Raw genomic sequence first — 15,469 nt, forward strand, 5'->3', positions numbered from 1 at the left:
TAGCAGCCCCAGAGTGTTACTGAAAGCTGAAACTGAGTGAAAAGACTACAAAATATGCAGCCTAAGAATGGATGTTTAAAGTCAATTTTATTTTTTGGGTATTTTGGACAGTGACTTCTTTTTCTTCTCCCAAGTGACTGATATATTTTTTATATAGCTCACCTTTGATATGAAATGTGACCTCCAGAATTTGAGGTGTATATCTGAATATAATATTTATCTTTTGTGTTTAATTTTCATTTCAACTTTCATTAATCCATTTTATCTGAATAGCCTTGATATTATGTTCTTTCTGACCTTATCACTTTCTGAACTTACATTATTTATTCATTTTTTTTACTTGTTTACTGTCTCCAACACCATAAATTAAGTTCACAAAACCAAGGACTTTGTCTTGTTCATTACTGTATACTCAAATGCTTAGAACAGCAGTTAGAGCATAATGGATGCTTAATAAATATTAGATATTTGAAATAATGAATTAATATATTAATTCATGTGGGTAAGCATATAAACACACATTTGCTAACATACTTACATAGGAAATAAATGTCACATAAAGTAAAAAACTGTAGCTATTATCCCCATAAGGCCCTGTACATAGCCATTTCTGTCCATTTCTTCCACCCTTTGCCTGGAAACTCTTCCACCAGGCCTCTAAAATTCATTCACTATCACCATATTCAGCTCTTCTCTGAATGTCCCCTTCAAGCCTAGCTCCTCGGGTGGGTTTGGTGCCTTCCACAGCAGTCCTCTCAAGCGGTGGTGGTTTTTCCCTTACACTTTTTCTGGAGATGGATGAATGCCTGCTCTCCTTTTATCTTTTTGTTGATTACAGTCTATCCTCCCTCGCTCAGCCTTGAAGCTCCTGAGTTTTAAATCTCATCGGAGTTATCGCTACCCTGCATTGTTGCTGTCATTAATCTGTCCCTGGTCTTCTGTTCTATTTCTCAACAATTTTAGCTCCTGGATCACTATCACTCTCTCCACAAATACTCCCTTTTTAAGTATTGATTATCTCAGTGGTTATCTAGATGATTATTTTGGCATCCTAGCCTCTCTGTTCCTTGAACTCCCTTTTGCAAGTATCTTAGTCTCTAACTCAGCCATTCACTCCCCTAGAACTTGTCATTACTAACAACTACAGCTCTTTATAATCTCATTCAAAGTATCCAACTGTCTGACCAATCCCTCGAATATGTCTGACAAATACTCTTCTTCCTTCAACTGCACCAGGACCAGATAAGATACAATTATCTTAACTACCTTTTTACTGCTTCTCCTTATCTTTATGCTCTTCTTTATGCTTATTCAGTTTAAATCTCATATCAAATTATACTCTATTGCATGTGCCATCAAATCCCTTGCCCATCTCTCAATTGTACTTAACTTTGAAAAACAATTTTAGTTAAACCCAACTCTCCACCTGCTAATGCTAGAACCATGCAGAAAGACAGACATACAATTCACTTACTGGTTTTATCTCATATTTGTGCCGATAGACCTCAACTCGCTCCTTAATGCTATCTGGCAGTCATACTTTACTTCCTTAATTTATTCAGTTTCCCACTCTCCTGGGTGACTGTTTTATAACTTTTTCTCTCTCACACCTTCTATGTATCCTCCCCATTTTCAAGCTTAGCTGACCACTTTTCTAAGTCACTGAGAAAACTGAAGCAAGTAGAAGAGAAATTCTTAATTTTCATTACCACATTTGTCCATCTACCAGCATCTTCCACCTGTATAATCTACCTTTCTTCCTTTTACCATAGATGAACTATTTATCCTTCTATCTAAAGCCAACACATTTGCTTGTATTCTGGATCCCTTTCTTCTTGCCTACCATTTAGGAGTCAACAAGACTACCCCCAGGTTTGCTGACTCACTAAAAGGACTCACAGGACACAGCATGTAGCCATACTCAATGGCTATGTTTTATTGCAATGAAATAATAAAAGCAAAATCAGCAAAAGGAAAAGATGCATGGGGCAAAGTCCAGAGAAAACCAGGAGCAAGCTTATAAGAGTTCTCTCCCAGTGGAGTCACACAGGATGCAGTTAATTCCTCCAGTAACAATGTATGACATCACATTGGAAGTACTGTCTACTAAGGAAGCTCATTAAAGACTCAGTACTGTAGGATCTTATTGGGGGCTGGTCCTGTAACCTTCTGCCTATCTCATACCAACATTTTGTAGTCCCGGAAGAAAGCAGATGTTCAGTGTGAACTACATAGTTTGTACAAACAGTTGAGGTAAAGTGAGCCACTCTTAGTAGTTCTGGGAATGGTGGGAACCCTCACAAAAACCAAGTTCCCAGACACCAGAACCAACCTTGCAGGCAGGCCTTTCTAAGGATAGCAGTTTCAAGCCTGTTATATTAACTCTTTTCTGCATACCTACCTAGGGATATTGCTTTTACGATTCTTTCCTCTCTCTTAAAATTGCATTTTGTGTTGTTCTTTACCGGATCATTTCTTTCAACAAATAAATGTGCTGTTAATTCTTCCGTATTAAAAACGAATTAAAAAGCAAGCACGAAAACCTCCTTTTAATCTCAATTTCCCTGCCAGCTAATGTCGATTTCTCAATTTCCTTTTTGCCCAGTTTTCTCCTAAACCCATTCCTATCAGGCCTTAACGTCACCCACTCTGCTCATCTTCAGATAAATGAATCCAATGATCAAGTCTCAACCCTCATCTTGCTTGACCTGTTAGCAGCATTTGCCACTGCTTACCATTCCCTTCTCTACAGTTTATGTTCTTCACTCAGCTTCCAGGTCTCCACATTCTCTTAGTTTTCTTCTTATTTCACTAGCCACGCCTTCTCAATCTTTTCTTCTCCCTGATTTCTTGTTATTGTAGTGCCTCAGGTTCAGTCCTTAATCCTCTTCTTTTCTCAGCCTACATTGATTTCTTTGATGATGCATCCTGTCTCACAGTTTTAAAATTTAAAACCATGTTTGTGCTAATTCCAACGTTTACCTTTCCAGTTTGTACTTCTTTCCCATGTGACTATTCTGCATCTCTACTTGGAAGTCTTATAGAATCTCAGACTCAGCAGGTCTAAAATGAACTCCTGGACTTCCCCTGAAAGCCTGATTCATCTACAAGTCTTCCCCAACTACAATTATTTATCATACATTTCAGTAGTTGCAAAGGATATAATTTATAATATTTTGTAAATGGTCCAGTTTTTAGCCTATATCCCTAGAAGGTAAATACCATGGAAATTTGACACTCACCATCATTTATTTTAAAAAATGAATTATATGAAGAAACTCTTTTTTAACACTTCAAATTTTACATCATTTATTTTTCTCCACCTAAAATTTTCCTTCCACTCTCTCCACATAATTTTTTCCTAATTTAAGTGTTTTATCTTTGGGAGTCTTTTATTGTTTGTTCAGTCTTAAGTTTGCTACAACAAATGTGTATATACCTTGAAATGTTTTTATTTCCTTTCACCAGAACAGTCTAAGCCTTAAACTTTTTCTTTTGTTTTGAGGGTTTTGTTTTTTTTTTTACAATTGTACAAGTGTATAATTGATAAAACATCATGAATATACTACAATATTTGACAGGTAGTTATCAAACATCAAAAGTAAAGTCATCCTAAATGCATCAATTAATGAAATGAACACAGGGGCTTTAAACAATATTTTCCACATCTTACTCCTCCGCCATCTAGTGGGAAGCAGACACATAGCACAGGGAGATCAGCTCGGTGCTTTGTGACCACCTAGAGGGGTGGGATAGGGAGGGTGGGAGGGAGACGCAAGAGGGAGGAGATATGGGGATAGATGTATCTGTATAGCTGATTCACTTTGTTATAAAGCAGAAAGTAACACACCATTGTAAAGCAATTATAGTCCAATAAAGATGTTAAAAAAAACCCCAAAAACAATATTTTCCTTATTCGTAGATGAATGAGAATTATTCCTATAATGAGATGGTTCAGCTTCAAGTATGTTCTATTTTTATATATGTTTGTATAAATTAAGCTTGTTCAGATAAATAAGTAGATTGGAATAGAACAGGTACTGTTTTAGCAGTTTGAATCTTTTTTGAGCTCCTGAATTATAGACCCAAATTACAAAGTGATTTATCATAAAAGTAATGTTTAATGGTCTGTCACCTAATAATCCTCTTAGCTCCGCCTTCAGTTTTACTGAACTCAGAGAATTGGTGTCCACATGACTTGCGAAAGCATTTGTTACTACAGTGAGAAGATTTACTTTTTTTAATACTGATAACAATTTTTTTTTTTTTAAATAAATTTATTTATTTATTTTTGGCTGTGTTGGCTCTTCGTTTCTGTGCAAGGGCTTTCTCTAGTTGTGGTGAGCGGGGGCCACTCTTCATCGCGGTGCGCGGGCCTCTCACTATCGCGGCCTCTCTTGTTGTGGAGCACAGGCTCCAGACGCGCAGGCTCAGTCGTTGTGGCTCACGGGCCCAGTTGCTCCGCGGCATGTGGGATCTTCCCAGACCAGGGCTCGAACCCGTGTCCCCTGCATTGGCAGGCGGATTCTCAACCGCTGCACCACCAGGGAAGCCCCCTGATAACAATATTTTGAATGTCCCTCTCTGCCCCTTGTTGTTTTGTTTTGTTTTTGCTTTCCTGGATGTTCACAGCCTGCCTTTTCTTTGGTAACCTAGGAGAAGGGCAATTGTGAAAGGGTATCAGAGAGTGAGAATTATTCATAGACATATTCTCACATGTAGTAAACTTTGGAAATGGAGAAAAAGAACCCATTAAAATTATATTTTATTCCTTGTAAAGTTTGAAGATCTCTCAAGGTGGACATATCCATTTGAAGATGTGTCCTGTAATATCCTAGTGAAACCTTTTAAAATGTCAGTTACTATTTTTCACACTTAAATCATAATTTTTTACATTTAAGTCACATTTACAGTTTTTCACACTTACATAAGAGTTAAATCATACTTGAATTATACTTAAATCACTGTTACAATTTTTTCACACTTAAATCATAAAGCCAAAAGATTTTTCGACAATTAATCATTGTTTTAAAGCCCACAGTAATGATTATTTGCATTTAATTGAATTAAATTTAATTTTACTTTTTCTAAGTGAAATTATTCTTCATGATTAAAAAGTCATGATGATATTTTGGCTTAAAATTGCATTAAATATGTCCTTTATTTGAAGAATACTGATATCTTTGTAGTACTGAATCTTCCCGACTAGGAGTATAATATGTCTCTCTGTTTATCAAATTTTTTATGTTAATTAGTAAAGTTTTCTGCATTTTTTTCAGATAGAGGTCCTGCATATTTCCTGGAGATTATTCCTAGATATATTGGATTTTTATAGTTGTACTGTGATTTATAATATAGGTGAAAAGCAGGCCATGGCACTCAGATGGGGGTAATACATAGAGTACTTTTATATACAACCAAGGGACCATCTGGAGGCACAGTCATTGTGTAACAAGTCTGTTTATCGCTGGGCAAATAAAAGGGTTTTACATAATTCTACTAATTTGTTTTTCCATAGGAAAGAAGAAAAGAGTTTGAACAAAATCTCAGAAAAACAGGTCTTGAGTTGGAAATTGAAGATAAAATGGTAAATGTAATTGTTAATCTATATCAGAGTCTTGGTTTTTTAAGTTTTGTTTTCTTCTCCTCTGACCTTTGACTGGCTAGACTTCGTGTTTGGGAGTAAAACAATAGCTTTTTTGGCTACTGACATGTAACTGGGGATGGTAGGGCCTGTGGTCTTCCAGGTAAATAAGTAGGTCGGTGCTCTGAATTTGAGATGATAAGGGATGAGTGGAACACTTTAAAAATAAGCATAAATAGTTCTAGTCAGGGTCCAGAGAAAGTAAAGACATGGTTTTTGTTTCATATCTGTGTCATTTTGAAGGCAGCCTATAATCTAGCACCCTAACTAGTTAACCTGGCTATCTTGCAACACAACCTTCTAGTTAAGCCAAGACACTTTTTGTGCTCATGAATATGCCAAGTTTTTTTTTTTTTTTTAACCTCCTACCATTTACTGGTTTTCTAGAATTTCCTTCAAAATTACTTTTAAAGACCTATTTCAGATCCCACCCTGTCCATGAAACTCTAATACTCTCTACTTCTAAATTAATAGTCTCTACTTCTTATTTATCCCTGTTTTTTACTGAACTAGTAAATATGAATTATACCACATATTCTATCTGTAACTTAATTATTCTCCTGTGTAATGAACCCTTATTACCTGAAGTTCCTCCTTTAGGTGTAGGTGATACATCAAAACTGGGTAAGAAGAGGGAGTATATCTTATACTTTGTATGTATTTCTCATATACCCTAAACACAGTTCTAAGCTTATAGCTAGTTGCTAAAAACTTAAGAGATTTCCCAGAATCACATGTGTTTCTATGGACTTCAGACTAGTGTACATTGACCCTGAAATATATTTTTTAAAATATTCTTTGTCTCTGTCTGTCTCTATGTCTCTCTCTGTCTCTCTCTCACACACACACACACATATAGTATACACATATATACATATATATGTAAGTATAATATGTATAACTGTTTTGATCATTTGCAAAGTTTTGCTGAAATTTTTCAATAAATTGAAAATACTTGATGTCTTTAATTTGTTTGAGATTTTGTAAAATTTTCTTTCTTTAATCAACTCAGTAATCTTTCTGTTATTTTGCCTCCATTTTATACAGAACTCCGAAGATGGGAAAACTTATTTTGTCAAGATCCATGCCCCTTGGGAGGTATTAGTTACTTATGCTGAAGTGTTGGGAATCAAAATGCCTATTAAGGAGAGTGATATTCCTCGAGCTGACAAAATCCCTTTTAGCTGTATGCTTGGGCCTCTGAAGCTCCCAAGGAATGTGAAGCATCCTCATGCTGAATATTTCACTGCCCAATTCACCAGACATCGGCAGGAGCTCTTCCTCATTGAAGATGAGTCAAGCTTCTTTCCATCCTCATCAAGAAACAGAATTGTAGGTAGAGAAGACCTTTGGGCACATCCCTTGGAGTAAGGGATGTGTGCCTGTGTGTGCTTTTATATGTGTGCGTGTGCGATACTATGTCTACAAGGTGTTTCTGTGTAAATTTCGATAAGTGTTCGGTGGTATTGGGCAGGTTTGAAAGGCTACTTGGACCGCTTAACCCTGTTAACCTCCCTACTTCTCCAGCTGTCGTTTAAAAATGAGTGGTTGACAGTGTGGACACAGCAAAGAGAGGCCTCATGCACTATTGGGGAAATCACTTAATTGAGAGCCAGAGGACTTTGGTTTTGTAAGATTTTTGTAAAATGGTGTTATAAACTTATAGTTTGGTTTTATAAATTCAGTGCATAGCAGCAGGAATATTGGTCATTCCAACTGGAAATGGAATGTTTTAATTTCTTTGTATATGGTGTTGACTGAAAAAAATGCACAACCTAAAAGTTGAGAATTATGTTTTATTCAAGGACATTACTGCGAACTCTGAGGAACTGTTATAACAGGTAAGGGAGGAGCCAGGATATATAGGACTTGTTGCTGGAAAAAATACATATAGTGGGACATTGAAAGATTACTGCTAATCACAAAAACCAGATATCTCAAGTTAATGATTTTAGTGCTTTTCTACGCATGGGAAGATGCAAGCGTCTGGGCTCATGGAAATTATTCCTTTGATATGCCTCTTAACTATGTAGGACGTGTATCCTGTTTTTCTCCATCCTGAATCCCCTGTTGTGGAGAGGCTACAGTGGCTGATGACTTGGTGGCAGGCAACATTCCTTGTTTACTGAAATGGCAGGTGCCATATTACTTTGTTCACAATAGATAGCATTTGAGAAACATCTGAACTTTTTCCTTTCATTTAAAACTGTTTTCAGTCTTTCTTTTTTTAAAATTTTTATTTTAATTTTTGTTTTCAGTCTTTTGAATAATAATATTTCCTCTCCATTTGTAGTCCTAGGGTCTTGAAATTTCCCATTGAAAACCTCTCTCCTAATCACAGTTTCTGTGCCACTGTCTCTTCCTGTTAAGATAGGAGTAATAGCCACCTCATAGGTTACCCTGAGAATTCAATGAGTTAAGGTGTGAATGACTTTGAATAGTTTCTGTAACATACTAAGTGTTCAATAAGTGTGAGATATTATTATTGATCTGACTTTATAGGAAAAAAAATTCAGGTTCTTTGTTGCTCTTACCCCGTGTATCTGTTACCTATTAATGAAGTTACCAGGGTCCTAACAATCACAAGACCCTTCCCCTTGAGACTACTTACTCTCTTTCCCTGAAGAATGAGAGACTTCATTCCCTTTAGGTTCAGCACTCTTAAGTGTCTAAGAAGGATTTTGAAATAATCATTTTTCTAGTCCCTAGTTATATATATTTTTTTAAATTCACTGGCAGGAATATTAAACAAAATGTAGTGCCTAGAATTTACATAAAAATTGCAAATCCACAGACTAAAAATTTTCTTCCTTTTCCTACCTGGATTAAAAAGTAGCAGCAGCAACAACAAATATAAGAGGCAACCTTTAAGGGAATGTTGAGCACACGGCATGGAATCAGAAGGCCTGGTTTCAGTTAATAGCTCTACTGTCTAAACAAGATAACCTCTTAAAACAGAGAGAATGGTAAACTGGCATTTTTCGGAAGATCAAATGAAAGAATGTACATGAAGCACTCTGCAAACCGTAAATCCTTCAGATATACTTGTTGCATTAAAAAGTTGCTAATAGAAAGCCAGTGAACCTGTAGGAACAACTTAGCAACTTGCTCAGATATAGAAATGTCAGTACTCATTTATCTTTACTTGTTCTTTGTAAAGAGTGCCAATGTCTTAGGTTAATTCAGCATTAAAACTCAACAGTTGGGATGAATTGGGAGATTGGGATTGACATATATACACTAATATGTATAAAATAGATAACTAATAAGAACCTGCTATATAAAAAATAAATAAAATAAAATTCAAAAATTCAAAAAAAAAACCACAATTTCCTCTCCTTCATAGTGGAGCAATACTGTTCTTGCTCTGTTCAGGAAATTATTTGGAAGATTGATGTAGAAAATACCCTTCCTTCCTATCTTCATCCAGAATACTGTAGTTCACATATGTACAAATGTACAGTATTACAAGAGCATCTTACATTGGTATAGAATTTCATACTTTTCAAAGCATCTTCACAATCATCATGACACCTGAGGCTCACGATATATATTTCTAATATCTAATTTATAGATGTAACATAATTTTATAAAACATTTTCACTTCTGACAGTTTTTGAGTTTGTTTCCAATTTTTCTGATGTTGCAAACATTTCTGCTGTTTACTACATATTTCGGCATATGTGTAAATTTTTCTGCAAAATAGATACCACATAGAAAGTTTCTGGATCTAAGAGCATGTGCATTTAAAAATGTATATGTGTTACACTATCACCCTTTACAAAATTATGTACTAATTTAGAGTCCTATTAACAACATAGGAGAATGCTGTTTTCCACATATCTTTCTCAACACTAAAAAGTACCAATCTTTCTTTTTCTTTCTTTTTAAACTGTAGCATAACATACATAGAGATAGGCCCACAAGTGTGCACCATTCTTTGAATTCAATCACAAAATGAACACAGCTATGTAACCACCACCCAGATCAAAAGAGAAAACTTTCCTAGCCCTCCAGAAGCCCTAGTGCCTCCTTCCAGTCACTATTCCTGTCCCTCTCAGCAGAGGTAGACTCTCACTTGTAACAGCAGAGATTAGCATAGTCTGTTTTTAAACTTTATAAAAAATGGAGTCATACGGTATGTATTTTTTTGAGTCTGGCTTCTTTGGCTCAACATTTATTTGGTTGGTTAAATTAGCTATGGTTGGTTAATTGTATGAGCTTTTATTCATTAATTTTCATTACTTTCTATGGAAACTTATTTGTGTATGTATCATTATGGTTTAATTTGCAATCTCAAATGAGATTGACCTCCTTGTTTATGTTTATTGGGCATTTAGATATGCACTTTTGTTAAGTTCCTGCTGATGTCTCTTGATTTTGTTTTTCAGTTAGGTCTTCCCTTGTTGATTTGTAGGAACAGTTTATATAGTCTTTATTTGAACCCTTTATTCATTATATATTTTACTGATATTTTCTTACTTTGTGCTTCCTTTTTCATCCTTTTTATGGTTTCTTTTCATAAACAGATGTTTTTCATTTTAATGCACACTTGACTCTTGAACAACATGGGTTTGAAATGCAAGGGTCCACTTATACATGGATTTTTTTTCAATAGTAAATACTACACTACTACATGATCCATGGTTGTTTGAATTCTTAGATGTGGAACCGCAGATATGGAGGGACCTTGTGTACAGAAGGCAAACTATATATTATACTCACATTTTTGGCTGCCCAAAGGGTCAGTGCCCCTTCCCCAACGTTGTTCCAGGGTCAACTGTAGTCTACTTTCTCAAGCCTTTACTTTATGAATAAAGCTGTTAACCTTTAACTACCACCAGGATCATGAAGTTATTTCCTGTATTCTAGAAGTTGTATTATTTTACTTTTCACATTGAGAACTACTATCCACTTGGAATTAATTTTTGTTCATGGTGCAAAATAGAGGCCTTTTCTGCCCCATATGTATAGTCATTTGACTTACACCAATTATTGAAAACATTCAACTTTTCATATTGTTTTACAGTTCCCTCTTTGTCGTAACTCATGTGTCTAGATATTCATAGATCTACTTCTGGGTTTGATTCTGCTGCTTTGATCTGTGTCCATTTTTGTATCCATACTGACAATGTTGAACTTTGCCTGAGTTCTGTTCCTGGAAAATTGGGACAATTTAAAGAAATCTCCCACTCTTCCTGTTCTGTAAAACTGCTTACTGCAAAGAACCACCCTTCCCTATATGACTTAAAGAATATTCATAGATAACCCCCCTGTTTGACTTGACAACACTGTTTGCCACATAATTTATTCTAAATTCATCTGCTAATTGAAGTGTTCATCAGTATTAGTTGTCTCTATCCCAAATAATAATAATAATAATAATAAAAATAAAAACTTCTCATATATCTATGTGGAGCAGGTAGTTACAGCTTGGAACCAGGTACCTAGACTACACTCCCATAGAGCCAAGGAAACAGGGATGTTATCTTTCTTGATGTTTACATTTAAAAGAGATGGTTCCTGGAAAACTTAAGAAAAACACTCCTGAGTTATGAAACTGGCAAGAGGCTTATTTAGCTTTTAAAAATATTTACATACGTCTCAAAGAGAAGAGAAAAAGAATTTATAATTACAAGTTCTCTAAAGGAAATGCTCTAAGATTTGGCACCAGGGAAATTTCAGTTCTTTCCTTCCTTCCTCTGTCCCTCCATCTTTCTTTACTCTCTTTCTTCTTTCTCTCTCTTTCTCCCTTCCTTCCTTCCTTCCTCCCTCCCTCCCTCGCTCCCTCTCTCTCTCTCTTTCTTTCTTTGTTTCTTTCTTTCTTATTGATATATTTTAACATATACCAAACTCATGTATCCAAATTTGCATTCTTCTTAAAGTAATCATATATGCAAGTATATACTTGCATATATTTGACCTTGCAAATGTGCAAAATAATTTTGAGATTCCTTAAAATACTCTTACTGTTAACAATAGCAAACACTTAAATAGCACTTACTATGTACTAGGCATTATTTTTTTTTTTGTACAACATAGTGATTCAATAATTTTGCAGATTATACTCCATTTAAAGTTATAAAATACTGGTTATATTCCCTGTGCTGTATAATATATCCATGTATCCTATTTATTTTATTCATAGTAGTTTGTACCTCTTATTCCCTATCCCTATCCCACCCCTCCCTCCATCCCTCTCCGCACTGGTAACCACTAGTTTGTTCTCTATCTTTGTGAATCTGTTTCTGTTTTGTTATATTCATTCATTTATTTTATTTTTTAGTTTCTACATATCGCGTTCTACTGTAAGTGATAACTTACAGTAATTGTCTTTCTCTGACTTATTTCACTAAGAATAATACCCCCCAGGTCCATCCATGTTGTTGTGAATGGCAAAATTGACTTCTTTTTTGTGGCTGAGTAGTATTTTAGATCTATACTTACCCTTACAGTTTCTTCCTTTTGTTATTACTTTATGGTAATAAAGGTTAGACACAGGTTAGACACATTCCCATTCTTTGTTTCATAAATGGTTAGCTGAACTATGTATCCTCATTGATCCCTTGAAACAAAGGACTGTTAGGTAAATTAACCAAAATTCAGTTGAACTTACTTCCCCAAAAGACCCTAAACTTTGATGCACCCTCAACCTTAGCCAATGTTGGCATGTAGACTAGCCCTTCCTTAACACAAAGAAAGACACTTCCTGAACTTGGCTTACTTCTCCCTATAAAAGAAGTCATTTTATGCTTGGCTTTTCAGATGTTCCCAGATCTCTCTATTGCAACAGTCCCCCTCATCCTCTTGCAGTAATCGTTAAAATCTTTCCTAAGTTTGGATTTGTTTTTGTTTGACAACACCATGCTGTATTTATTACCATAGCTTTATAATAAGTCTTAATATTGGAAGAGTAAAATTTTCCACTTTGTTAGCTCCCCAGTACAGAGTTCTTTTTGGAGAATCTTTTTGGTGAATCTTTTTGGTGAATCTTTCCTAGGGAAATAATCCAAAGTATGTAAAATAGTTAATATTTATCACATTATTTATAAAATTAAAACGACTTTGCATAAATTATCATTTATTTACAAAGACATAATATTAAACTGCCCTTAAAATGAATAACCAGATTAGATAATGATGATTATCTAATGTTTGTCAAGGGTGACAAACATTGCAATCAACAATTCCTTAAACAATAAAGTATTTAAAAGGGGAGGTGAAGAGAAGTATATCTAAAACAGTGCTAAGAAGAAGGACCTTCAAGATGGTGGAGGAGTAAGATGTGGAGATCACCTTCCTCCCCACAAATACATCAAACACATCTACATGTGGAACAGCTCCTACAGAACACCTACTGAGCACTGGCAGAAGACCTCAGACTTCCCAAAAGGCAAGAAACTCTCCATGTACCTGGCCGTGTGGCTGACAGGGTCTTGGTACTCTGGCCGGGTGTCAGGCCTGAGACTCTGAGGTGGGAGAGCCGAGTGCAGGACATTGGACCACCAGAGACCTCGTAATATCAATCGGCGAGAGATCTCCCAGAGATCTCCATTTCAACACTAAGACCTAGCTCCACTCAATGACCTGCAAGCTCCAGTGCTGGACACTCCATGCCAAACAACTAGCAAGACAGGAACACAACCCCACCCATACGCAGAGAGGCTGCCTAAAATCATAATAAGTTCACAGACACCCCAAAACACACCACTGGATGCAGTTCTGCCCACCAGAAAGACAAGATCCAGCCTCATCCACCAGAACACATGCACCAGTCCCCTCCGGGCAGACACCAAAAATAACGGGAACTACAAACCTGCAGCCTGCAAAAAGGAGACCCCAAACACAGTAAGTTAGGTAAAATGAGAAGACAGAGAAAAACACAGCAGATGAAGGAACAAGATAAAAACCTATCAAACCAAACAAATGAAGAAGAAATAGGCAGTCTACCTGAAAAAGAATTCAGAGTAGTGATAGTAAAGATGATCCAAAATCTTGCAAATAGAATGGAGAAAATACAAGAAACGTTTGACAAGGACCTAGAAGAACTAGAGAGCAAATAAACAATGATGAACAACACAAAAAATGAAATTAAAAATTCTCTAGGAGGAATCAATAGCAGAATAACTGAGGCAGAAGAATGGATAAGTGACCTGGAAGATAAAATAGTGGAAATAACTACTGCAGAGCAGAATAAACAAAAAAGAATGAAAAGAATTGAGGACAGTCTCAGAAACATCTGGGACAACATTAAACACAACAGCATTCAAATTATAGGGGTCCCAGAAGAAGAAGAGAAAAAGAAAGGGACTGAGAAAATATTTGAAGAGATTATGGTTGAAAACTTCCCAAATATGGGAAAGGAAATAGTCAATCAAGTCCAGGAAGCACAGAGAGTCCCATACAGGATAAAGCCAAGGAGAAACACACCAAGACACATATTAATCAAACTATCAAAAATTAAATACAAAGGAAAAATATTAAAAGCAGCAAGGGAAAAGCAACAAATAACATACAAGGGAATCCCCATAAGGTTAACAGCTGATCTTTCAGCAGAAACTCTGCAAGCCAGAAGGGAGTGGCAGGACATATTTCAAGTGATGAAAGGGAAAAACCTACAACCAAGATTACTCTACGCAGCAAGGATCTCATTCAGATTCGAAGGAGAAATTAAAACCTTTACAGACAAGCAAAAGCTAAGAGAATTCAACAACACCAAACCAGCTTTACAACAAATGCTAAAGGAAATTCTCTAGGCAGGAAACACAGGACAAGGAAAACACCTACAATAGCAAACCCAAAACAATTAAGAAAATGGTAATAGGAACATGCATATTGTTAATTATCTTAAATGTAAATGGATTAAATGCTCCAGCCAAAAGACATAGACTGGCTGAATGGATATAAAAACAAGACCCATATATATGCTGTCTACAAGAGACTCATTTCAGACCTAGGGACACATACAGACTGAAAGGGGATGGAAAAAGGTATTCCATGCAAATGGACATCATAAGAAAGCTGCAGTAGCAATTCTCATATCAGACAAAGTTGACTTTAAAATAAAGACTATTACAAGAGACAAAGAAGGACACTACATAATGATCAAAGGATCAATCCAAGAAGAAGATATAACAATTGTAAATATTTATGCACCCAACATAGGAGCACCTCAATACATAAGGCAAGTGCTAACAGCCATAAAAGGGGAAATTGACAGTAACACAATCATAGTAGGGGACTTTAACACCCCGCTTTCACCAATGGACAGATCATCCAAAATGAAAATAAATAAGGAAACACAAACTTTAAATGACATATTAAACAAGATGGACTTAATTGATATTTATAGGACATTCCATCCAAAAACAACAGAATACACTTACTTCTCAAGTGCTCATGGAACATTCTGCAGGATAGATCATATCTTGGGTCACAAATCAAGCCTTGGTAAATTTAAGAAAATTGAAATTGTATCAAGTATCTTTTCTGACCACAATGCTATGAGACTAGATATCAATTACAGGAAAAAAACTGTAAAAAATACAAACACAGAGAGGCTAAAGAATACGCTACTAAATAACCAAGAGATCACTGAAGAAATCAAAGAGGAAATCAAACAATACCTAGAAACAAATGACAATGAAAAGATGACACGACAACCCAAAACCTATGGGATACAGCAAAAGCAGTTCGAAGAGGGAAGTTTATAGCAATACAATACTACCTCAAGAGACAAGAAACATCTCAAATGAACAACCTAACCTTACACCTAAAGCAATTAGAGAAAGAAGAAGAAAAAAACCCTCCAAAGTTAGCAGATGG

General features: G+C 35.8%; 1 protein-coding gene across 1 annotated transcript in view; it reads left to right on the top strand.

Moving 5' to 3' along the window:
* The window catches only part of ANO5 (anoctamin 5), a 96,263-nt gene that overhangs the window by 34,564 nt on the left and 46,230 nt on the right, over window positions 1-15,469 (top strand). Inside the window, exons 5-6 of the mRNA XM_061203149.1 lie at window positions 5,519-5,587; window positions 6,692-6,976. Of these exons, the coding sequence (XP_061059132.1) occupies window positions 5,519-5,587; window positions 6,692-6,976 (354 nt within the window). The remainder of the gene's footprint in view (window positions 1-5,518; window positions 5,588-6,691; window positions 6,977-15,469) is intronic.

The sequence above is a fragment of the Eubalaena glacialis genome, chromosome 10 (genome assembly GCF_028564815.1).
Source record: "Eubalaena glacialis isolate mEubGla1 chromosome 10, mEubGla1.1.hap2.+ XY, whole genome shotgun sequence".
Taxonomy (NCBI): domain Eukaryota; kingdom Metazoa; phylum Chordata; class Mammalia; order Artiodactyla; family Balaenidae; genus Eubalaena; species Eubalaena glacialis.